The 26,615-nt window shown below is 38.5% G+C and overlaps 1 protein-coding gene and 1 long non-coding RNA gene across 3 annotated transcripts in view; one reads left to right on the forward strand and one right to left on the reverse strand.

The window, feature by feature from the left end:
• Positions 1-425: 425 nt before the first annotated feature.
• Positions 426-25,595, forward strand: LOC148360012 (uncharacterized). Its single transcript, XR_015851272.1, has 3 exons — positions 426-774; positions 2,443-2,597; positions 25,472-25,595. It is a non-coding gene; the product is annotated as an uncharacterized LOC148360012 (long non-coding RNA).
• Positions 4,609-26,615, reverse strand: part of n4bp3 (NEDD4 binding protein 3) — a 37,235-nt gene continuing 15,228 nt past the window's right edge. For both annotated transcript variants that reach the window (XM_088343471.1, XM_088343472.1), the window contains exons 2-10: positions 15,096-15,367; positions 14,847-15,009; positions 13,300-13,509; positions 11,926-12,047; positions 11,658-11,853; positions 9,518-9,610; positions 9,206-9,448; positions 8,895-9,138; positions 4,609-5,871 (exon numbers count right to left, since the gene is read on the reverse strand). In XM_088343471.1, the coding sequence (XP_088199597.1) occupies positions 5,516-5,871; positions 8,895-9,138; positions 9,206-9,448; positions 9,518-9,610; positions 11,658-11,853; positions 11,926-12,047; positions 13,300-13,509; positions 14,847-15,009; positions 15,096-15,334 (1,866 nt within the window). In that variant the 5' untranslated portion in view covers positions 15,335-15,367 and the 3' untranslated portion in view covers positions 4,609-5,515. The remainder of the gene's footprint in view (positions 5,872-8,894; positions 9,139-9,205; positions 9,449-9,517; positions 9,611-11,657; positions 11,854-11,925; positions 12,048-13,299; positions 13,510-14,846; positions 15,010-15,095; positions 15,368-26,615) is intronic.

Below are 26,615 nucleotides of genomic sequence, written 5' to 3' on the forward strand. Positions count from 1 at the left end.
ATTTAAAAAAAAAATGTTTTACACAATTGTTATGAAATCATGTGGAACTTTCATCATGTTCTTGTGTTGTATGATTATTGAGGGAATTTTTCTAATTCCTTTCAAACGAAGGAGTCAAATTGGAGTGTTTTTAAATGAGAAACTGCAAGAAAGCGATCTTGCTTTTAATGATAAATACATGTTATGGTTTAACTGTAGTGACCTGAAAGACTGTCATAAGTTGATCTTTAGCTAATTATTCAACTACTTTGATTACTATTACATTGTAATCTGGAAAAAATTAACTCGCTTTTTCCAGACTTCTTTCAAGTATATTGTTTTAATGTGTCACTGGCTTACCAACTGGCCTTTTTTGGGTCATAAAACGCTTAAAGACGGGATAAATATATATATATATATATATATATATATATATAAACATAAACATGCATCAGCAATAAATTATACAAAAAGTCTGACGACATAAGGACATTTATGAAACATTCACATTTTGTTTGGATCAATTACAGGTATATTCATTTTCAAATGGTCAAAACGGGGAACCCTGTAGGGTGTTTGAAGGGGCCGCCACTAGGTGTCAGTATTACAGTTTAGTCCATCCATTGAAACTATGTCAGAGGGTCTGAACTAAGTTTAGGTCGTAAATCTCAGTGAGATTTTTCTTAAACCTAATCACTGAAAAAATGTACATTTAAAGTGAATAAGTCCTTTAAATATAATCCTTACTGTATTTAGTTTGTCAACAGAGGAAAAAGTTGAAGATGTTGGCCTTAGGTAAGTAACAGGACGCCATATCCGTCAAACTTAAAGCTTAAAAGTAGCATTTTGTTTTCTAACCTACGTGTAAAACGTTAGCTAGAAATGTCATTTTAATTGATCTGAGTTAGAAAAGGTCTCCAAAGGTCTTTTTAAAGAATAATATGAAATAAGTAATCAACAATGCAACGAGTTTTTAGTTTCCCCAACCGGGTTAGAACCGACATAACAGCTGTTTTGGGTGTGTTATTTAGGATTAAAACAAAAGGTAATTTTATTGAGATGTATAAAACCATGTCTGAGATACATTAAAACCTGTTTGTGACCTTCAAACAACCTATTGGTTTGATTTTTTTTCACACTAGATTGGACATTCTTTCAATCTAGGATGTTAATACAGTGAACCCCCGTTTATTACGGCGGTTACGATCCCCAAAACGCGTGGTAGGCAAATACGTGAACTAGAAACCCTACAATTATTTAACAGTTAAATACAAATATGCAATGAAACATAGGAACATATCTTTTTACAGGGTTAAGCATTTGTTTAACCGTAGAAAGTTCTGTATCATCATTTTTTTTCTTCTACAGATAACTACTTTGTCAAAAAGTCATTTTAATCATCAATATAAACACAGATCCAAAACATATTGCAGGGTGCCAGTCAGTGAGTCAGTGAATACTGTGAATAGTGAATCATGTTACAGTTCACTGTAAATAAGTCTCAGTCGGATGCAGAGATATTAATTCATGCGTTTGTCACCACCCGTCTCGATTACTGCAATGCACTACTCTCTGGTCTCCCCAAAGTCCAAAATCAAACGCCTTTTATGTTGACAATATCAGTGTATTATTTGTTATTGCAACATCCATTGCAGCCTGGTCATCCTGGAAGGGGGATTACCTCATGTGCGGTCCCTTCTCAAGGTTTCTTCATTTTCCTCATCTTGAGGTTTTTGAGTTTTTCCTTGCCTTCATGTAGGTTTTAGATCAGGGGATGGTGTAATAATAGTCGGTGGTTTGTGATAATCTGTGGTCTTTGCAGCCCTTTGAGACTCTTTGTGATCAAGGGCTATACAAACAAATAAACATGACATGTCAAAGGCCTCCCCTGGAGCTTAAATTAAGTTTCCAAAAACTTTTTTCAAATTGTCCTAACAGTCAAAATCCTTAAAGCTGTAACAACATTCCTGTAAGGTCATGATTTTACAGTTGACATATTTTGGAAGTGGGCAGCACGGTGGGGCAGTGGTTAGCGCGTGTCCAGGCACAATTTTGAGGTCATGATCGAACCTACCTGTGTGGAGTTTGCATGTTCTTCCCGTGCTTGCGGGGGTTTCCTCCGGGCACTCAGATTTCCTCTCACATTCCATAAACATGCATGCCAGGTTAATTGGGTTGTCCAAATTGTCCCTAAGTGTGAATGAGTGACTGTCTGGCAACCAGTTCAGGGTGTCCCCTGCCGACTGCCCGAAGATAACTGGGATGGGCTCCAGCACGCCCGCGACCCTACTGAGGACAAGCAGTGCAGATAATGGATAGACGGATGGATATTTTGGAAGTCATATAAAGTCACGTCTACAACGGGCTGCTGCGATATGCATGAATTTTGGACGTCAAACTGAAAGCTTCGTTCATAATCACATCCATTTTTAACATTTTCTCTACTTTTTGAAAACATTAAAGTTCATCGGGTGAGAATCATTGGATTCTGCTGGCCTCCCACTACTGTAAGAGAAGAAAGTCCTCTCTCATCATCCTCCTGCTGCAGATCATCTCTTCCGAGCGCCGCATTTATATTGAGCTCGATTTATATAATAGTTGGTCGGAATATGGACCTGGTGAGTCAGATTTTGCTCTTCCTAATACACCCTGTTCGTCTCCTTCTCTCTTCTGAATAATGCAATGATTTAGTCCATGAAACACTGATTCTGTTCAATTATTTTTGGAGGTCTTCATTATCACTGTGAAAAGGAGAGGGCCAAAACATTTTAAAGCCATCTTTGTTCCAAAAGCCTCCGCTGCGCTTTTGTCCATTCCGCACTACAGTTTGTTGTCCCTTTTTATTGGCGCGCTTTTCGCTTCCTTTTTAAGCCCTCCGAGGGAGTGGCAGACGTCTGGACTCTGGGGTATTTTGATTCCTGCTCGCTTCAGGCCAGACCACTCTAATCAGAAAAGCCTCTTAACATGGGAGGGTTTTACACCAAAATTCAGTTTATTCATCCTAAGGAGCAGACAAGAGAAAACCGTAAGCGCAAAGGTTCGTAAACAGGTGGTTTGGAATGCTTTTTTTTAAAAAGCATATAAAAACGTAATTCTGATACATCACTCATTTTGATTTTTGTCAAAAAATAATAACAAGCAATCCAAAAATATCACAATTATGAAAATATATAACAATGTTGTATTTAGGTGCAGAAGGATTGATTGAATTCAAATTGACAATGCAATATCCGAGTAGAACATAATTCCCCAATTGCTTACTACTTTCAGGTCCATAGACTTTTACATCATTTATCAAGAAACAAAGTATAGTAAATTGAAAACCTTTATTGAGGAAGATAAATAAACTGACGTTTACATGAACATATAGTTAATTTGCTTTATCTAATAAAACATAACCCTTATCTAAAAGTGTTGAATTAATCTTATCTGGGTAATCCAGCATGGGTGTCCACATTTTTATTTCAATGACAGTGTCTGAAATAATGTCTGCCCGGACGCCCGGTGCGTGCATCTTCTTTTACGTCGGGCGTACAACTTTTCAAAACGTCTCTGCCCGGGTGGCCGGCAACTTTCTTAAAAAAAAAGGAAATAAACTAAATATATATTTATTTTTAAAAAAAAATCGAAAGTTTTTTTTCAAATCAAACATTTGCTTTCCGATTTCGAAATCTTCGTTCGGCTTTGAAATTTTGTTTCATTTGGCAATTTGCATATCTGAAGCCTGCATCGAATATCTTCGTGCTTCCGGACTCTCCCAAGCGTTATAAGGTCGTGCATTTGCATTTCATTTTCCAAAGTAGACGCACAGAGAACACAAGAAAAATGGAGAAGTGGTTTGGAATCAAGCCAAAAACCTCAGGCCCAGAAGAAAGATTTAAAAGAAGCTAACCAAATTGATGACGCTACAAAACATAAACGTACATTAAAAGCATCGTGGAGAGAGGAGTTCACGTGGCTTGTAGCAGACGACGCAACGCAAACATTGCATGAATGAAGATGAGTAAATACAGGTACATACTGATGGCAGATGGAAACAGCGATTTCATATACATGCAATGAATGTTATAAGTAGATTTATAATAAACTTAATTTTAAAGTGTTATATATTCTGATTATCAATCCTTAATACTTTGAAACAATGGGTTTTTTTTGCGATTAGTCGTCTTATTGTGTTTCAAGTTGAGAAAATGGGTCAGGCAACTTCATGGCTGGGCAGGCAACTTTTCAGAGTTGCTTTTTTTCATGAGTTTCAGACACTGTCAATGACTACAAATTGAATTTTTAAAAATGATCACTTTTAAACAGTTTTACTTTTTTAAGCCAACTTGAAGGAATTGTAGTTATAGATTTATTTTTTTTAAAACCCAAACAGCTTTTCAAATAGCAAACAGTTGGAACATTTTAGAAATATTTGATTTGGTCAGAAATTCAATGAATATCACGTCTCAAGATTCCCAACTAAATCATAAAATAGTGTTGTAAAATAAATGTTTTTCAAGCAGAAATACTTATTTTCAAACGGCAAAATTGTTAATATGTGTATTTACACTTTGAATGTTCAACAACTGTATATCAAGCTGTTTCTCACAGGACACTTAAAAATGGTCAAAATACCACAAATTGCCCTTGTGTTATCCTTTGTACACTGCCAATCACTTTTATTCGTGAAATGCATCTCTTAAAATAGTTAAATGGACAGCTTGTGTTGTTCAGCTGATTTTAATGTTAAAAAAAACTTCATACATTTAAAAAAACATGTATTTGAATAATAAGAGTAATAATTGTCAGCCATCTTGCTGTTACGGATACCCAAAATCCAAGAACCGCACGAAATGCTGGGCAGAGCAATAAGAAAAATGTTGCGGTTTGGTTATTTTGAGTCTCTGTGGTTTGTTTTCTTCCTTGTGCTTTTTAGTACTCGTTTTAGATAGCAGTACCCAAAACAGCAACATCCAGTGGTCAAATTACACGCTGTCCCTTTAAGAAAAAGAAAAACTTTGAATTTTCAAATCCATTTGGTCTCAGTGTGCTTACAGTGAAGGACATTTTATTTACAAAACTATTCAAACTGAGGGAAGATACAAACTTGTAACATTGTAATTTCCCGAACTTAGGACAGCTTTCCAGAATTGTGTTAAATGCTGGCACTAAACATAATTTCTCTGCAAGCAGTTTTCTTTTTCTCCCTGAATCTGGAAAAGCTTACAACTAAATCCCTTCTGATTCCTTTGGTTTTTGTCAAAACCTTACAGCAGTAGAATAAACACATTCCCCAGTGTAACCATTTGTTTCTATACTTATTCACATTTAGGAATACATCAACTGTACATATATGATGGGTATAAGCTTGAGTCTCCTGTTTATGATTTCAAAATAGAAATATTCATATTTATTTTTTGAATGACAAATTAACTATACTCCAACACAATTTACATCGTTTTAGATCGGATAATAATCTATACAATGGCATGTGTCCAAAATGATGATTCCTAGCCCTATTAACCTTTGGTCCAGTCCGCCTTCCTGTTTCTGTTCAAATCTCAGACGATTCGATCCTGTCTATCCACGGCAAACCTGAGGTCGGACCGTGCTCCTCTTTTTCGACGTCGCTCTTCTGCTCTTTTCGTTTTTCCAAAGTCCCGTCACCACTCCCACCTGCTTGCTCCCGGCCGGCTTGTAGCTTGTTGAGCTCCCGCTCCAGCTCGGCATTGCGGCGGTGCATCTCTAAATAGCTTGCCTGAAGCTCCTTCTGGTAGCGGATGACCTTGTCCTTTTCTGTCTGCCATGTCCGCCTCTCCTCCTCGAAAGCTGCAGCCTGGGCCTCGCTTTGGCGACGCTCCAGCAGCAGCTCAGCGCGCAGACGTTCTTCAGTCGGGCCCGTGTTGCTACCTACGAGAAAAGATTTTAGATGCTTCTTTGGTAGCTGACCTGCTTTCGCTAGTTAAGTAATAATCATCGAGCCCTTCTCCAGCCATCTTCGAGCGGTGGGCAGGGGGCACCCTGAACTAGTAGCCAGGCAGCCCACAGCACACAGAGAGAGACAACCATTTACGGTCACTCATACCCAATGTTCCCTCTAATTTTCCACGGGTCTGAGCGTTCACACAAAGTCGGTGAGCAACGCTTGAAACAACAGTGAGCAACCATAATCCCAAGTGTGGCAACTAATACATTATCAAACATGTCCAAAACTTGACATCAAAGTTACATTTTGCCAAGTTTCCGGCAATGCAAAATTATTTTTCTCTTTTGAATGAATTGACTCGTGTACTATTGCAAAGGTTGTACGGCCTACAAACGTCGTTTGTTCTTACAATTCTTTCACAAGATATCCATTTCTTTTTATTTCCTGACATATTTTGTTTGCATAATATTAACATTTTGGGGGGCTTATTTAGTAGGTTGTAAGATACAAAACTGTCCTTAATCACATTTTTTAGTGGAAGTACAATGTTGGCAACAAGATTCACTTGATATAATTGGTAATTATTTGAATGCAACACAAACTTTTTCTTAATTTTTCCGTGTTTTTTTTTTCTACTTTTTTCAAAATTCCTTTAAAAAAATCTCATTGTGTTTATTTTTTCCGAGCTGTTACTTTTTTCTTTTTGTTCTCTATTTCCTTTTTTCCTACATTTCTTTCTTTTCCTTTTTTCTGGCTTTTTTCTAAATATTTCCTTCTTTTTTTCCTCTTCCTTTTGTTTCTTTTTTCTCAGCTTTTCACTAGTTTTTCATTTTGGGGGCGGCAGTAGCTCAGGAGGTAGAGCGATCGTTTTAGGATTAAGGGATCCCAGTTCGAATCCCGGCTTGTCCGTGTTACATGCCGAAGTGTCCTTGGGTAAGACACTGAAACCCCAATACCCCCAATAAGCAGGTTAGCGCCTTACATGGATGCACAGATCACGGCCGCTATTGGGAAATGTGAAGCACAATGTAAAGCGCTTTGGGAAGTCATTGACTTGAAAAGCGCTATATAAATGCAGATCATTTCAGATCATTTCATTTCATTTCATTTTGGTGTTTTTTTCTTTTTTGTTCTATTCCCCCCTTCCTTTAAGTCATTTTGTGCATAATTTTACATAATATTTGGTCGTGTTGGGATCAAAGAAGCAAAAACAACCCGAAAGAGCCGGTTCCCTTTAGTGAGCCGAGCCGAAGAAGCCAGTTCTCGACAAACTACTGACTTTACCTTTCAATTTCGTTCGACATTGACTTCAAAATACCGTATTTATGACACAATGTCAGGGGAACCTGTGTATTTTTACCTTCATGCACTGTAACTTTGACTTAAGTCGCTTCTTAATTAGTAATTTTGTGCCCTCATTTTTGTGCGCTGGCTAGATTTTCTTGTGCGCTGAGAATGTGCGAGCAGTGCGCAATTGCAGTACCCAAAACAGCAACATCCAGTGGTCAAATTACAGGGAACACTGCTCATACCTACGGACAATTTTGGATATGCCAATCGACTTGCCATTTATTTTTCGGGGAATGTGGGAGGAAACCAGAGTGCCCTCAGAAAACCTACATAGGCACTGGGAGAACATGCAAACTCCACACTGAAAGGCCAGGAGCTGGAATTAAACCTGGGACTGTAGAACTGTGCCACCACACCGCCCAAGTAATCTTATTTTTTTGACTCAAAAACTGAGAAGTTCATCTTCGCGATTAGAATTTTTTTTTCTGATGTAACATCAAAATATGAATTATTTGTGAGGATCCAGCCTGCCAACGCCCTCCAGAGGTTGCCATTAGAATAATTAATAATAAGGCGCACCTGGAGTTTATTAAAACACCTGCATTTACTAACAGAATTGACAGATCCCGAGCTTCGGATTGTTAACGTTTCTGCCACTCTCTGCCGCATCTCTGTAATCTTCATGCATTGTGCTTAGTAAGACTTATTTTTATCCATCCTTGAGTTTGAGGACTGTTTTGATGTGTGTTATCCCTTCCTCTTTCTGCTGAGCACCTTTTGTAATTTCCCTTGACACTATTCAAATTGTCACTTGACTCGTGTGACTGTGCTTGGCTGCTCTACGCCAACCAAAATATCATTAATCATGCCCAAAGATTATTTTTTTTTTTTTGCAGTCATTAGTATTTGTAGGTGTGAAAGGAAAGATTACGGCAGATACATTTTTAACCAAAAATTTGTAGGTAGATTTGGGCATTTGGGTTGGCCATGGCCCAAAATGTTTGTGTGTGTTTTATGCCATTTTTTTCCCTTTTTTAATTTCTTTGTAATTGTATGTGTTTGTCCTGCTGTTGGTCAACCCTCTTGAGGGATATGACCAAGGTAGATAAATAGATGGATAGATTTGTTTCCTTTTTTTGAATCATATGTTCATTATTCTTTTTTTGTAAATATACATTTATTTTTGTACTATTTAAATGTTACAATTTTTTTATATTTCATCATTTATTTGAATAAATTTTATTTGTATCATTTTAAACATTTAAACATACATTTAACATAAATATGATATATACTGTAATTTCCTGTTTTCATTTTTTTTTCAAGCTTACAGAATCACAAACAAAATAGGTGTGCTGCTTCCTAGTATTTGGAAGTGGAACTAAAACCTGAAGTATATAGAGAATTAGACCTAAAAATGGTTAGTAATGAACTGTAATTTAAAATTCCCAAGGCCACAAATGAACAAGCAAGCACTATTCCACTACATGGCTGAAGGAAAAATTATTGTGTGTAATTATGTAATCTCTTGTGATGCTGCTGCTTTGTCCTGGATATTGTTAGCTTATGGTATGGCCTAAAGTAGTTCCATGTTGAAAAGTGACACACGGTTTGCGGTTCTTCCAGGTTTTTATGACGTGAAATTGGTGAACAGATCAGTATTTTTTTTAATTCCCACCTCTCAACTTCCATTAAGAATTAAATCCCAAAGTGTTACCTGTCGCGCTTTCCTCTTCTTTGCCTTTGTCGCCAGTGCTATGTGAAGGTCTCGTAGGTCGCTGAGAGCCGTGTAGGATGAGTTTTAGCGCATCCACCTGGTTGTCCCTGTTGCGCAGCTCCAGTCGGGTCTCCCTAAGCTGCGTCTTCAACTGGAATATCTCGCTCAGCTTGTGGGCCACCTCAGCCTGAGAATCTCGAAACTGCTGTTTGAGCAAGGAAATCTCACCGGACTTTTGGCAAACCTTTGATGAAAGAAAGATGTAAATGAAGTGAATTTATTTGTCATAAGTGGTGCTTCTTCTTGCCCACCTCCCACTGTGTCTCCTCCAGGGTGGGACTCGTTGGCTTCTTGATGCCACCCTCTTGGTTTCTTTTAAGAGCCTCAAGCTCTTGTTGTAGTTGGCTTTTCTCCTGCTGGGCTTTGTAGAGCTGTAGCTGGAAAGCCCGCTGGGTTCGCTGGGCGTGCTGGGAAATTTGTCCCAGCTTGGCAGCGTAGAGGCGCTTCAATTCCTCTACTTCCTTCTCCCACAAACGTTGCTTGCCTTCAAATACCTGCATGCATGTACCACGTGAGGCTATAGCCTGGAACCAAAATGAGCACTAACATTTCATGGAACTGACCTGAGCAATGGCACCTTCGCTCTCGTCCAGGTTTCTTCTCATCTGCTTCAGCTCATGTTCTTTCTCCACCAGCCGCTCCTCCAGATCACGTACCTTAGCACAATATGAAGATGGTCAGATGTTATAACAGTAGCGAATTAATCAAATTATACCTACCAAACTTTTAGTTTTTATGCAATCCAACACTTGAAAGAAGTTTACGGAATTTGGAACTTGTTTTACTCACTGCAGCCATCTCCTGGCTTGTGCTGTCATTTTCGCGTCTGTCAGCTCATTTATCATGTGTATGCAAGTACGTCCATTTCTTAGACACGCTGGAATAAACTTTTCCTTTTTCATCTTTTTGGGCGTTTGGATTAGTTTGGAATCTACTTGAAGCAGGCCTTTTGTTATTTTTACCATTTTAATGCTACACTAACTAACAGAAACAACCATGTGAGTGAAGGGACCTGAGGAAGGCTTATCCACATTGATAGGGATGGTAGCAGATGGCCTCAGTATTTTCGGCCATTGAACCAAACCCTACCAGTGTAGGCACCTCAAATATAAAATATGAAAATAGAAATAAAAACAACTGCAGAACAAAAGATAGGTGTCAAATAAAAAAGTAAAGTATGGTACAATAAACGATTTAACAAAGAGATAAATTAAAAATATAAAAGAAGTGGGTCTGGAGCTTCCTCTTAAATATATCAACAGTCCCTGCATACCCTATTTCTTCTGGCAGACTGTTCCATTAGTGAGGACCAAAGTAGCTGAATGCTTCACCATAGGTTTTGGTCCCCACTCTAGGAACAGTCAACAAGCCACTGCCAGAAGATCTCAAAAACCATGAGGGCTGAAATATATTTTTTTTTTTTAGATAGAATGGCCCAAGACCATAAAGACATTCAAAAACTATAGTAAAAGCACCTTAAAATTGATCCAATGCAGATATTTTAAAACTGGTGTAATGTTGGTCAGTGAGATAGAAACAAAACCAGTTTAAAACAGTACAAGAGATGCCCACCAAGTTTCTACGTTTGTTTAATAAAATGTGATCTACTGTGTCAAAGGCAACACTCAGATCGAATAGCACCAGAACTGTGTGTTTATTAAAATCCATATTAAACCTGATATATTTTAAAATGTTTAAAAGGGCAGTCTCTGTACTGTGGCTGGTCCTAAAACGAGACTGAAATTTCTTTAAAAAGCTGTTATCTTCTCAAAAAAAGAATTTAGCTGTATAAAAACCTCTTTTATTTAAAAACTTTGCTTAAAAACAGTAGGTTGGACACTGGATGGTAATTATAAAAAATGCTTGAGTCTTAATTACTTTTCTTCAGAAGGGGCTTCACCACCGCCGTTTTGAAAGCGACAGAGAAGACGCATGTATGGGAGAGCTTTTGACTATAATTAAAATCTCTTTCTAAAAAAATCCATAAAATATCCTTTTGTCGAAATAATGTTTCCCTCTAAGCAGTATAGTGATTAGATGGTTAACGGGGGTTCGATTCCAGCTACTCCAGCCTCCCTGTGCGGAGTTTGCATGTTCTCCCCGTGCGTGCGTGGGTTTCCTCTGGCCACTCCGGTTTCTTCCTACAAGAACATGCATGTCCGGCAATTAGCCAGTCCATATTGTCCCTAGGTGTGAATGAGAGAGTGAGCATATCCTCACTAGGGTCGTGGAGTGTGCTGGATCCCAGCGATCTTATGGCAGTGGGCAGGGGACACCCTGAACTGGTTGCCAGACAGTCGCAGGGCACAAAGAGAGAGACAACTCTCTCGCTCATTCACGCCTAGGGACAATTTGGACCAGCCAATTAACCTGTCATGCATGTTTTTGGAATGTGGGAGGGAACCCACGCAAGCACGGGTAAAACATGCAAACTCCGCACGGGGAGGCTGGTAGCTGGATTTGAAACTTGTAAAATCAGCCTAAAAAAAACTGAAACTGAGTTTAACTCAAGGTTAGGAGATGCTTTATTGGGTTAACTTCTCAGCACAAAAAAAAATAGTATTGAAACATTTTTATCAGCATTCATAGTTTTGGTTGGGGGGGATTTTATGCAACAACAGTGCTAGTGATCATAGTTATATGCGAGGATTTGTATGTATCTGGAAAAAAACGCGTAGCCTACTCCCCTTTTATCATACTTACCACATCTTCAACAGACTTGGAAAGCGTCCAGTCATAAGGAGGAGGCGCCTCCCCTCCGTAGGGCACCAGGCGGCTGAGCGTTGCCATGCTCCGACACGTCGTTTCTCCAATGGGCCCTACTCCTGATCCAAGAGCTTTGGTACCAAGAGAGGTGCGATCCAGCGAGCCAATAGTGTTGATGTGACCCATTGATGCGCTGGAAATATAGTTTTTAAGCAGAAATTCCGAAAATTTAGCTATTTTTCTTAATCTGGGAAGTGACACAAACCTGATTTGAGACAAGTTTGGGCGAAACGGGGGCCGGTACGGCGGCAAGCTGCTCATGGAGTTGTGACCTGAGTCAGATAGATCGTCATCTTCTTGGCTCGGCCCACGCATTGAGGAATGAGCCTACACAGAAACAATACGGTGAAAATGCAATTCTTGAGACTGACAATGTTTTTCACGGCCTGAATTACGATATTTACAATATTTCTATTCAATTGTTGGAATTTATCAGTCTTTATTTGGCTTCAGTTAATAGAATGGATTTTTATATATTTAGGTGAGCGTCAATGTTTCTCTGACCAATCAGATATCAGTAATGATGTGTTGCCACTTCACCAAAATCTGCACTGTGCCTCCGGCCTTTCTCGATCCAATTAGGTTACAAATTGGTCACAGAGCCAGCAATTGCGTGAGGGTTTTTCAGTCTTCTGATAGGTTAATCAGTCTTAAAGTTTATTCCGGTCCTCTTGAACTAGAAAAAACCCTTCAATCTCAATATCTGGTATGTTGTAATGTTTCATCAATGTGTTTGAAAAACTGCAACGGGGGTGTCAAACTCATCCACGGAGTGTCTGTCATCAAAGGGCGTGATATAGCTTTTGTGATTGACTGGCATGTAAAAAGTAGCAAACCTTAGTTTAATACCTACTCAAGTCACAAACATTACAGTTGCATTGAAAAACAAATGTCACCACACATATACAATATGTTATAAACTAAATATATCAAAATAACAAAATCGTTTTGGACATTTATTTGAGATGACTTACTTCTCCTTTTCACTCATTGGCATTGTCATGTAAAGGCACTGAATTGTCACTTAGTATGGATCGTAGTCGACAGGCATTGTAGGAAATGTAGTCTTTGGTCAAAAACATTTTAAGCTCTTGTGGGCCACATAAAATGATATGGCGGGCCATGGGTTTGACAGATGTGTTTTACAAGATAGATTTGAACAATTCTTGTGTAATACATATCGTTACTACATTGACATAGTGGTATTTACAGAAAAACTAGCATTTTGTTTTTGAATGGTTCAACTTTTGCATTCAAGTCGGAGACATAATAATAATAATAATTTCCTTGTATTGTCATTCTGTGTAACAATGTACACAGAACGAAATGTCGATTGCACCTGACCCGTTGTACCGAGCCGATGCAGCTGCAGCCAACAGAGGGCGCCGCCGACCACTTTTTAAGTCTTAGGAATGACTCGGCCGGGGCGCGAACCACCGACCTCCCAGTCTCAAAGCGGGCGCCTTACCATCTAGGCTACTGAGCTGGTATAGTACTTGTTATTTGTTTTTTGACTTTCCTAAAATTAACTCTATTTATTCGCTAATCTAGAAGTATGTCAGACCAGAGAACAGAATACCTTGTTACAAGTGTTGGATCCTCCATGACGAGAGGGCGAGGATGAGGAAGATGAGCTGGATACGGTTTTAGAGATATGGGCGTAGGCTCTGTGCAGCCCGTTAGATATGCCGTGGTCCAAGTCCTCGGATTTGGAAGACGGATAGAGGTTCTGCATTGAGTTAAAGTTTTTGGGGGTGACAGGTTTGAAGGCAGACGACCTGAAGTGACCCTGGTGCAACAAAGGCATTGAAAATATAGGTGTGGATAATAGACCATTAAAGCAAAATCACATGTTTATAAAAAAAGGAAATATCAACTGATTAAATGCTGATTAAATGCTAGCAATGTTGCAAAACAGCCTGCATAAGAAAATTATTCAACTTCTGCTAACTAGAACAAATACTTGATTGATGGCTGGCATATTGCGTTTGTTATAATGGAATTGTCTTCAACAGGAATAATATGATACTGATCCATTTAGCGCAACCTTGGCAATTATATCCACTGGCAACTGTTGCCTTTTGGAAGTTGATAGTGTGATCTTTGACTGTATTTAAAGTAGAGTTTTGAGTTATCTATTCTAAAGGCAGTTTCAAAAATCTTACTGTATAAATATTGTAAACAATACTGTATAAATACTGTATAAAAATGACAAATGTTTTTTTAATCAGTCAATTAATCAAGACGTTTTTATACTTCACATTCCCAAAACATGTCAGAAAAAAAAAAAAAAATGTGCCAAGACTGGACAGATTCACTACTCAGTGATAGGTAGACCCAGGTTATTGGATCATATGTCAGAAAAACAACCTAAAATTGTTTAGTCACCTGTATAATCAAACCTAATATTTTGTCCTTTTACAACTTTCCCTTGTCTATTTTGCTTAAAATAAGAAAAAATAGTCACTTAGTTTTGAACCCTCTGAAATTTTGTAATTTGTTTAAAACTACCTAAACATGAGTTGGTTCTGTTTTTATTTTGTTGGGTTTTACTTTCATTATTTTAAATTTTTGTGTTTTGCCATTTTTTGTTTCATGAATGTTATTGTTATTTCGTGTTTATCTTTGTTGTCAAATTGTTTTGTATTGTACAGACAAATAACCCAAAAAACTTTGGTTGTTTCTTTAAAATAACCCAATCTTAAAAAAACACATTGTTTGATTTTGAGAACACTAAAATCTGGCATTTTGCTCGTATAAGCTGAAATGTTGATTTAAGATGGGATATTGTGTGTTAAACCTCCACCAAATTGCCTTGATTTTTAAAAGCACAAAAAATAAATACAAAATTTAGAAAAAACCCTGATGTTTTGTTCGAAATTATCCTAATATTGGATCGATTCTTGCAAAATACATGTTGATTTAATTCATCGGACTTTTGGTAATTAGTTCAATTTTCAAAAAATTTAGGTTATTTTTGACACAACGGTTTTCAAAACTACAAAATTTTAATTTCAACCCAACAGGCACATCCCCAAGTACAACCCCAAAAAGAATAAAAAACCCACAAAGTTTTTATTTGGGTCATTTTTAACAGTTTTCTTACTACTGAGGGCATTTGTTTACCTTTTCATACTTTCCGCTACTTGGAAGTGAGTTTTTGGTCAAATCAATCTCCGTGCCATCCTTGTTAAAGACCTTCGCATACAGCTCTTCTTCCTTACGCCCACCGATAGAAGCCATGATGTCCTTCTTGACGCCACCGCTTTGGTTTGTTTTTGGCTCTTTTCTGTTTTGGGAACACGATACATCGGCCGCGGAATGTAACAACAGCCTGGCATTGCAGGGAAGTCTCGCTCTTACTGGATCACCCACCTGGCCATGTTGAGGTAGTTGAGGAGCTCCCTCTGGGTGAAGCCTTTCTTCAGGAGTCCATTGGACGGTTTGGGCCTCACCTGGGGAACAGCCTGGTTGACCTTAGTGGGTGACACGTCAGGCCGCTCCACCAGACTGCCTACGCTTCCCATGTTGCAGCGGGGTGAAAAGGCCTGTCGCTGGAACGGGGTTTGGAAGTCTTTGCTTGGGCGAGGAAGTGTCTGGACAGAAGCTGCCATTGGTTACGTGGCTCACGAGGAAGGAGAGTCACTCTGGAAAGAAAAGAAAAACAGATAAACATGTTAAGATTTACATTTGTCTCGATGCTCACTTTGGTTTATAATTCTCCGCCTTACTGAACTTGTATGCGATCTATGTTCTCACAGCTTCACCCGTCAAGGTGTACGTGTCCATCCAGCCCGGCCGCAACTAACACGGAGCTTGTGAGGATGATGTTTATCCCGAGGTCGTGCAACATATGTGAAATCGCGAGCCTGTTGTGTAACATCTGATGAAACGTCTATGTCACAAACCTTAAAGCCTAAAGGGATGGGATTTGTTTTCGCCCGAGCCGCACGGACATTTGTTGTGGTGTTTATTTTGCTTGCAAATGTTCTGTATCCCAGCAAAGTCAAATATATTTTGCATCATTCACAAAACAAATTCTCAGTATTCTGGACTCTCAATATAATATATCAGTTAATCTATCCTGCTCCATTTTTAGTATATATTACAAATACCTATAGAATCTGTACTTCAGAATAGATGGAGCATTTCTCATTCGGACAATGTTTTCCTTGTAGCATTTAAGAGTGCCATTTTTAAGTTAAATGTTGTTCTTAGACAACGCATTCTGTTAAAATAACTGCAAAAAACAAAGTAGCGATCACTAGTAGCTGTGTTATATAAATTTGGTATTAATACAACCGTTTCCATTTTCATAGAAGATGTGTATCTCATAATTTGTTATAAGCAAGCATGGTAAACTACTGACTATTATTAGTATGTGGTAGCGCTTATCGATACTATCTACAGTACCTATGATTGGATGAATGATTTTGTAAAAATTATTTTTTTTACATTTTAAACTTATATTTAATAAACGTAAATCATACATACAAGTTATTCCTCAAGTAAAACTAAAAAATACTAATTGAATGAGGAGACTTAAATCTTGTTTCCAGAATAAATCTTTATTACAATGAGAAAAACAATCTTTATTATGAAACCTACCCACCTACCTACCTACCATCCATCCAACAGAAAAAAAAGTTCCTTATATAAATCATTAACTGCATCTATTTCTGTTTAACCTTGCTCCCACCAGCCCTTAACTTCCATTTCAATGACCTCATTAGGGTTGTCTGTTGGTTTCGGCCTATTGTGGCCATCAAACAATTCAAAGAGGATAAACAAACTGTAATGATTAGCGATATGCTTCACCTGTGCCCGCTCCTTTGGCGCCAACTGCCTCAGACTCTGATTGGCTCCCTGTCCCTATTTAAACCCACTCCTGTCTGTCATCTGTTGTCAGTCTGTCTGCGAACCTCAGTTTACACTAGGCAAGCCTTTTGACCCTGATTCCAACCTGTTTTTTTTGCTCCTGTCTGTCCCCCGGCTTCGACCCGTTTTTGATCCTGATCACGTCTACTCTCCTTTCCTGGCTAACGACTCGCTTCCAACCCCGACCACTTATTTGCTCTCCTCCTGACCTGTTTTTCCGATCCCGACACCGCCATCGCTCGCCACGGAAGTCCCACTTCCGCGTTCAGAGCGACCTGCTTCCTGCGCCCAGCGATCATCGGATCGTGGGGGCAACCTTTCCTCCAATAAAACTTAGAGAAACATAACGCAAGTGGGTGCTGTCTCCGTTCTGGTCCTGACACCAACAGCAATATTTGTTTGTTATGAGTTGCATTTACCTTTACCACTAGTTTCCTCTGTTGCCCCATAAAGAAGTTTACTGGCAAAAAATAATTTGTATGATACCTTTTGAATTTTCTGTTATCAAATAATGGCTTGAATAATTTGGCATGACCCTAATTAAAAAAAAACACATACTTAAGCCCCCGCTTCTCAATTCCCTCCTTCAAAACATTCTTTTCATGCAATGACACGAGTGACTTTTGCTGCATCACCAAATGCCTCACACGGCCCCAGATTGAGCCATTATGCAAATCGTTCAAATAGTGCTGGCAGAAAGGAGCCCTTAAGCAACTTTGAACTGTTTTGCTGAGTCCACTCAGCCATACTCAAACTGAAGCAGGCTTTAATTAACATAAAAAAAAATCAGTCTACACCTTTTTATTATTTGTTGACAGAGACTTTGCAGTCCTACTACTAAAAAAAATCATCAATTAATAAATTGCATTAATCCAAGGCTATAGCTCTGGCTTCTACTATGATAATCCTACTACTACATCCGAGAATAGAGAAACAACTAAAACAACCACATGTTATTTCCTCCACTTTTATTGGCCTGAACAAACCAGACAGAGAAGTGACAAAATTTACAGCAGCCAGCGAGACCAGACTAGTCAAGCCCCCCCTCAATAACCACCTTAAACATTCTGCTTTTGATTGACTGCTCTTGTTAAGGGACAGTGAGTTTTTCCACTTTTTGATATTTTTTATTAACTTTTTGATACTTAATAATAAATAATAAGTCATATATTTAAAGTTGTAAATGCAAATTATGCAGTTGAAATGAAAACATTTCCGATGTCAAATATTTGGTATATTGGACAGCTGACCATATATGTGTTATGTACCCTCTGGTCTAAATGACGTTTAGTTAAGGGCTAGAGTCAATTAGAGGTCAAGGCTGAAACTGGTCTAAAACTAGTCCAAAAGTGAGTTTCTAGGTGTTTGAAGTTAGACCAGATCATAGACATGTATGCATGTTTATGGCTGAAGGACCAAAATTACAAGTTTAAACTTTAGTAGACACTAAAATAAAGATAGAAGGCATTGCTGGACTTTAAACTTGCAAGGAGGACAGGGAGAGAAGCCTTCAATTAGGAAAACCAACCTGTTTTAGAGACACCTGCCTGACTCCATTTTTTTATTACATATCCTAGAGTACAAAAGTAAATCTTTGAAAAAGATTTTTGTAATCAGAGAACATCAACATGATGTGGAGATAGCGACAAAGATGTAATAGTCAAAACAAGAAACAAAAATGCGCAATAATAGTCAAAAAGAACTGGCATCCTATCTCCTTTGCGGGTGTCCAATATTTGAAAACAGAATACACTTATAAGATGTGGTCTTGATTCAGACGTTTAAATCACATCTAAATATAAACTTTACTGTACATCGATCAATGACTGTTTGAAAAAAAGTACCAGTGTTTGTACAACTTTGAGTTGGTGGCTGAGTGGTTAGCGCGTCCGCGGCACGGTCCTGAGGTCATGAGATCGAACCATCCTGTGTGGAGTTTGCATGTTCTCCTGTGCTTTCATGAGTTTCTTCCAGGCACTCCGGTTTCCTCCCACATTCAAAAAACATGCATTTCGGGTTAATTGGCTGATTCAAATTGTCCCTAGGTGTGAATGAGCGAGTGAGTCTCTGTTTGCCCTCCGACTGGCTGGCAACCAGATCAGGGTGTCCCCTGCCCACTGCCCAAAGATGGCTGGAATTGGCTCCAGCACCCCCGCGACCCTACTGAGGATAAGCAATGCGGATAATGAATGCATAGATGAGTCATCTTTTATTTTTTTGTTTACAAACCAGAGCAATAAATGAATTCATTCACAGCCATTGACACCAATAAAAGTCAAAGTTAAAGTTTTATGTAACTGGGCTGACTGTGAACGAGTTTTAAATAGTATTTTAATGTTTAGGTTTTATAGGTTCGACAGGTTATAAATGTCAAATAGTTACTACACACTTAAGAAGCCTTATGTGTAGCTAGTGTTCATTTGCAAAAACAGCACAGTGTAGTTCTCTCTTCGGTTCCCCTGATGCAGACGTCGGTTTCTTTCTTCTTTTTTTTTGTGTAACCCACAAAACTGGCACATCTACAGCAACCGCGAAAACATCAAAACCTTCAAGTGGAGGCTCTCAAGGACAAAGTTGTTCCCAAAATAGCAGAAAGAGGTCTGACACTTGAGTGTGAAGAGAGGACGTTTTAGACACTCGGGTCAGTCAACAGCACCAAGACAACACATACAGTGGAAGGAAAATTCCAAAGATACTATACAGAACACGGGTTTGGACTTGTTGAGTTTTTCTTTTTTCTTTTTGATGCGCTCAACACTCCCACGGACGCTTCACTCGCAGGTCACTCAACACGTCTCCGGATCCTCTACCCCCACGGAGATTGCCTCTTTTGCCTCATATCAAAGTTTGTTTACATTTGAGGGGTAACTTAGCAGGTTCCATCTCAACCGCCCACATAGCGTACGCTTCGTTCCATCACATGAACTCTGTGAATGCTGGGCTTTGTGCTGAAACCCAAACCAAAAACAATTATAGAGATTTAGATCTTGTTTATGGTAATTAACAGATATTTTTAATGCGTATTTATGTACTTAGCTGTCTAGCAATCTACCAATTGACTTAATATTGATTGTGTCATTGCATATATAGTTATGATTATATGATTTATTAGTTCGTAACATTTTAATTATTTCAGTCATTCATAAGTCCTTCACTTTTTTAATGCACTTCATTTATTTGAGTGGCATTATTTACTTCTAGATATAAGCATACATTCACTGTTTATTCAGTCCCTACATTGCTTCAAGTGGTGTTTTTGGTTTGCAGTTAGGAAAAAGCCTCAAGATTCAGACCCTGTCTAAAAAAAGGGCTTTAAAGTTTTGTTTTTGTCAAAGCCTGCCCTCAAAGTATAAAAGTGATTACCAGACAATCACTGTGCACTTGTGAATCCAACATTTTTGTTCTATACCTCATTTGCCGGGAATGTTCTGTAATAAAATCTCAGCTCCAACGCTTATTTAACCTATTCTCACAAGCTGAAAGTTAATAGAACACGCGGGTAAAGAAAAGTAACTTCTCTTAACCAACTAGCAAGCTAGGTAGCTTTCATACAGAATCAGAACTGGCTCAACAAAGTTAGAAATCAGACAATGTTCCATCTTTTTTATAAAAAAAATAGGTTGGAATTATAATGCGTAAAAGCTAGATGCTAAAGCTATCTGGAACAGTAGTTACATTTGCACTTAAATGAGTCAGAACTTCATTTGGGCATTGTTCATTTCTTTGTTTCTAACTAAAACAGAACCTGACAACATGTTGCCTGTCACTTTTGTGAGCATTTCCTGCGTTACATGCATCATTTTGATCTATTCCCAGAATGCAACACATGTTTGTTGCCATGCATTTGATAAGGAAGGACAGTTGGTTATCCTTACCAAAACATCACTGTCATGTCAAAAAAACGTTTATTTTTGTTTTTTCGTTGTTATCCATCTAGTCCTTCAGTTAAATATTAAATACCTGTACATTTTTTGCAAAGAAAAATTATTATTAAAATTTGTCAACAATACATGTATTATTGCTTTCTTGTACAAAATAAATATCCTCAAAATTGCTCTTGGGTGAATTTTGAAAAAACTAGTTTTCCACATGAAACTGACTATATGTCTGTTTGTTATTGAATCCATTCCTAATGTATTAAATTAGAATTGCCTTTATTGTCATTGACGGCAACGTAGTGAACATTCTTTACCACGAGACCTGAAATGTCACTTCGAATAAAGACTTAAAAGATTAAAAACAGATGAAAAGAGCTCCAGGGTAATTAGACATAAATATTGACATGGTAGTGCTTTTAGACTGGCCTAATTTGTAGGTGCATTGTGCTGTGAAAAATACCATTAACATTTAAGAATACCATTTAGCAGCAAGCTAATTGAAATAAGTTGATAAAGGAGATATGTATACCCATTTTCCTATACATAGGCAAGATAAATACATATTTTTCACATTTTTGTGCACTTGGTTTAAAAATGGTGATGGCTTTGGGGAATAGATAGATAGATAGATAGATAGATAGATACTTTGTTCATCCCCGAAGGGAAATTCACATTTCCAGCAGCATCCCTGAGCTGAGAACAATCGAGAACAATCAGCTGAATAGACTCAATTTAAGACATTACTATTGCAATACTTTTTGTGTGTCTTCCGAGCAAAATTCTTGCAGTATTTCGCATATTCCAAAACGTTTTAGATGTGGTTAGTACCAACCTCCTTCATCCAATTTAAATTCACGTTACTTTCATCTTTAATCATGTGAAGGATCTAAGCCCTGTAAAGTTTTTTTCTCTGTGGTTTCCTCCTCTACATTCCTTACTTTCGTTATCTAGCAACGCTCTTTGGTTTATGGTCTGTTTGTCGGACTTTTAGCCACTTTGACCTCTACCATCCTTTAAATCTGAAAGATAGGGTAGAAGGAATTATATATTTTTTAATTAGGTGCTGGACACTGTTTATTTATGACAATGCCAAAAAATTAGTCAATGAATTAAAAAAAAAGTACTTGACAAAATTAGGAAAGGATTTTTGGGGCTTCAGCAACGATGCTGGAGAGCATGTGAAGGGGTAGACGTCAACCACATGCATATATATTTTGGCTTTGTCCAATAATGCATAACTACTGGGAGATGTTATGGTATTTTTAAAGAAAATTGTGGGCTTTGGGATACCCAAAACATTCATGGTTCTCCTTTTGAGGAATCCAACAGGAGAAACATTGCAGAAAAATGATGAGTACCTGATAAAAGTTCACCTGACAGCATGCAATAAAGTAATAACAACACTATATAATAAACAAGATCTCCCCACCTTGTAGCAGTGGATGTGCACGATGGAGGAATTATTTGTAAAGGAGAAGACAACATTTTGAAAAAGAGTAGAGGAGATCCAAATACTTAACGAATCCAGGCATGAAACTTGTTCTAAGAACTCAAAATAATCATTAAAAGTATCAATTGTTGTTGAAAACATGCGGCCACGATTCAAATAATTTATTGACAAGTCTGAACACAATACCAAAATTAAATTCACATTTTATCTATTTAGGTTTTTTTAAGTGTGGATCGTCGTCAGATACACTCGAGTTGTTTCCCTTGTCATGCGTTTTTGCCTTTATTTGGATCTTTCAGAATGACTTTCGGTTTACTCCATTCTTTAACATTTATCTCTGGTACGGTGAATAAAAATAGTGTGATAATGCAATTAAATCTAATGCGTGTCACACACAAATACAAACATTACTACTGCCCGTGCAGACAACACTGATTTTAAATCAAACACACAACCTCAACCACCCAATTCACTCTAAATGTCACCCTTTTTTAATTGAAAATGGTGAATTTCTCCCAAAGAGGAGTTTTTATGCCTACAAATGGGAAAAATGGAGGCACTATAGAAAAAGGAAGGACATCACTTCTAAAAATAGAAAACTGGACTTTGATTCCTCAACACTGTAATGTTTTCACCTATGTTGACTTTTATTTGAAAACAAAAAACACAATAAAAAGCTAGTTAAAAAAAAACATATACATACTACTTATCCTTTCCTGGTTATTGCCTTTCCTACTTACCTGGCCCGTCATATTTTGTCCCTCGTATGAAAACACGGCATTAGTTACCAGGTGCCTAAAATATCCACTGCCCTATTTTGTGTCTGGCGTCTCCACTCTGACTGCTCAATAGCCGCTTTTCTCTGCAGGGATGAACAAATACGACCCGCTTGACCCCGCAGTGATTTAAGCATACGCCATCAATGAGGACAGTGTGCGCCAGAACACTCCGGCTTTAAGGCCACCGTTCTTGACCGCCATTGAGTCATGCGCCCTGTTCCACAGCGAGGAGGCTTCCAATTGCGTTTTGCAACAGTACTGGACAAACATGCGTTTGCTGGCTCCCGAGACGAGAATGAAATGGTCTCGGTTTAGCCGCAGGCGACCCCGCTGCAATTCCATGCGTGTCGTTTGTGTCATGTCATATTTCAAACACACGACATGACATGCTATTTGCCCTGAGATGCCAAAAACATTTCACTGTCCTTTTTCTTACATCTTATATGAGTAGCCTCGGGCTTCTTCTGTCTGGCTTCCATAATGAATATCCAGCTAACAATTGGAAGCTGCAGCTGAGAAATCGTCGTTAGAAGGTCCTGCTGGCTATGTTTGCATATAAAATTATTCTCACAGTGGGGTACTCTGAGGCCCCACTTAGGAGATAATTGGTCTCCTCTACGGAGCATATTGTCACACTTACTTACGTTGATATCATTTGACTGCTGAGGGTATTATTTGCACTTTGTAAATTCAAAACAAATACATTTGCCATCAACTAATTCCTGTCAGGGCAGCAAGGCAGCGCAGTGGTTAGCGCGTGTGCGGCACAGTTCTGAGGTCCTGAGATCAAACCTCCTGTGTGGAGTTTGCATGTTCTCCCTGTGTTGCGTGGGTTTCCTCCGGGCACTCCGGTTTCCTTTGTTCAAATATTTAGTTGTTTCCTTTTGTTAATTAGTGGTTGATTTTTTTGTGTGTTCTGCAAAAATTAAAAACTCACAAACAAATGGACATCTGCACTATTTTCTTTATGCAAATGCAATTTTTAATTTGTCATTACAAACAATTTCTTGCGTCATTACACTGGTTAAGAAGCAATGGATTAGGGCAGTTTATTGAGTGAATTAGTTAGCTCACTTTGGTGCAATTACGACTTTTGATCTCGCTGTGTGTGAGTGCGCGTCCACGTGTGTGATTAACTTTGGGAGAATAAGGATAAGTACATGACCCGGGATCGGCATCTGTTTGCTTTGCACCAATCCCACACGCACACATGGACCACAATAATCAGCCCAAGTGGTGAAAAACAAAGCATTTCTCCATCCATCAACTTTGGACGGGAGGCAAAGTACACCATGGATTGGTCAACAATCGTCAATCTTGGCCGTTATCATTGGAAAAAATAGCTTTTGCATGCACTAATAGGTATCTGAGCATTAACTTGAACACAAAAATGTTTTGCAGATCTGCTTGACTATGAGGAATATGTGCTCATCACTACACCAACAAAATCACACTGTACATGTACAACAAATAAACATGACACATATTAGAAAATTCTTGGTATAAATATTCTAATCCTCCATTTAGAATATATGAAGATACTGTAATGTATTTTACTTTTGTTGCTTTTGTTTATGTTCACTCATGGTCCCTTTAAGAAAGAACAAGTCACGAGGGAAGGGGGAGGCGACAGTTGCGCAAGTTGTGTGATTTGAAGTCGGTCTGTGTGTGCACATGAACGGTGTGAGTAACGACCAACAGTAGCTCTTGTGTGTTTGTTTATACCGCCTGTTATTAAATTGGCGACAAGACTTAATCAGCGACTGAGTGCATCATTGATCACATTAAGGGGCATTACAATAATTTTTTATTATATTTTTCAGTGTAAATCTGTCTGGTACAGGTTTATTTAACCCAACCGCCTCTGGGAGCAGCGTATCAGATTTTTCTTCCAGACTTGCCAAAGTTGTTGATAGGAAAGGTGATACACATGCAGAACTTTGAGTTTGCTACTTATCTTGTTCTTATTTTTGTTAAAAGAGTCATCAAAAATTTAAGCTGAATTTTAATTACAGACAAGAAATTTGCAAGTTTCTAATACAAACGCAGTAAATTTTCTAAATCAGACAAATAAAGGAAAATAATCGAATATCAGGAAAAAACAGGGACGACTCATCATTTAGCATAAGACTGAGGTCCCTAACAATAATGTGCATGTCTGGGCAGTAGTGATGTCAACAAGTAATCTATCAAACGCATGGTACATCAGAACATGACAATTTTCTTGAATGTCACTATCAATTTGTTGTCATTTATTGATGTTGTTTAAAATGCTGCATATTGACCCGTGTCTGACAAATGTTATGAAAGGCTTAGCGGTTTTAGCAATTTGAGCTGATTACATCCCTGGCCAGCACGTGTTTGTGGTCACGTTATTACATGGGAACATTTCAGGAGCAAGAATGTGAACCGAGAGAATGAAATGAGGAAAGAGAGGCACATTCTTCACATTTTTCTCTGGCTAATTATTAATGTGCGCCCATGTTACCCAAACAGTAATGTTTGGGTAGCATGGACTTTGAATAAGGTCATTTAAGAATGGCCTTAACATTAAAAAAACCCCACAAGAACCACATACTGAGTAGCACAATATCTGCTTTCTAATAACTGGTAATTATATTTGCTTATTATATTGTGTGTTTGTAGTAGAGATGAGTTGATGCGACACATGAATCTGCATTTAGTAGGTGATTTTTCCTCCCCTTCTGCATCGCTTTTTTGTTTCCTGAAGCAGTTCATGTAGGAGTTGCTCTTTTGTAATTCCAGCCACACAAATGGGGCTGGGTTCCCATATGGTCCCAGACCAGAACCAGGTCTGTTCAATCAACAGCTCCACTGAATGCGCATCCGTAGAGACAGGAGGCTTGGTCGCAAAGTGGACCGCTGCTTGTGATGGTGAGTCAGACTCCACCCACGAGTGCACAAAGCAATGTGTTTTAGATTTTTCAACATGTTTTATGTTTACTGAGGCATTGAATTATCAGTTTGAGTAGTGTGATGCTGACGCACGCTGATTATCAGCGCTTTTTTAAAAACATCTGTTCTTTTAGTCTTTTGTTTGTGGAAACAATTCCTCCCACTGTTTCTAATGACAACAGTAGAAGTAGGGTGAGACTGCACAATTGTGGGACCACGTAAGCAACCGGATGACTTGTGCACCTTACATCAAAAAACTCCATGGACACAAATGGACCATCAGAACAACGATTATAGACAAAACAAAGAACACACACAAAAGAATGTAAATAAAGGGCCTAACACAGCAGGGGTCAACAAATACGGACAATCCGAGATGTCTTTATCTCAGCACCATGTGGTTCCACTTTTGGAAATAATCAGCCGTCACAAGTTAATTAGCGCCGAATCAATGGGGAGGCTGCTCGGGGTGACGTCATCCGCTCGCAAGTAATGGCTTGAAAAGTCAAAGTTTACTCGATGCAATTCAGTTCTACTACAATAGAAGCATTCTCTGTGGCTAATTAGGCAAGTGGCAGGGAGATTTTCTTTCCTTACTTTTTATCACTGGCACGTCAAGCTGCGGACACACATACGAAATTGAAGCAGTAAATTTAAATGCTACATATAAATAGAATAAAAGTCATTATATCAAAGCGCTTTATGGAATTTGGAATTATTTTACTCATGGCTGCCACCTCTGGCTTGTGTCATCATTGCAGCCTCTGTCAGCTCATTCATGATGCATGTGCAAGTACGAGCATTTCTTAGATGCGCTCCAATAAACTTATTTTGTCTTGCTTGGGGTTTGGGTTGGTGTTTGGACTGGACTTGAAGCAGGCCTTTTCTTACTTTCACCATTTTCCGGCTACACTATCAATTAGAAACGACGCGGGGCCGAGCATTCCGTCAGCCCCCCCCCTCCTCCCTTTCCTCCGACCTAATGTGGTCTGCT

This window comes from Urocampus carinirostris, chromosome 9 (assembly GCF_059441175.1).
Source record: "Urocampus carinirostris isolate Australia breed hairy pipefish chromosome 9, RoL_Ucar_1.0, whole genome shotgun sequence".
In the NCBI taxonomy this organism is placed as follows: Eukaryota; Metazoa; Chordata; class Actinopteri; order Syngnathiformes; family Syngnathidae; genus Urocampus; species Urocampus carinirostris.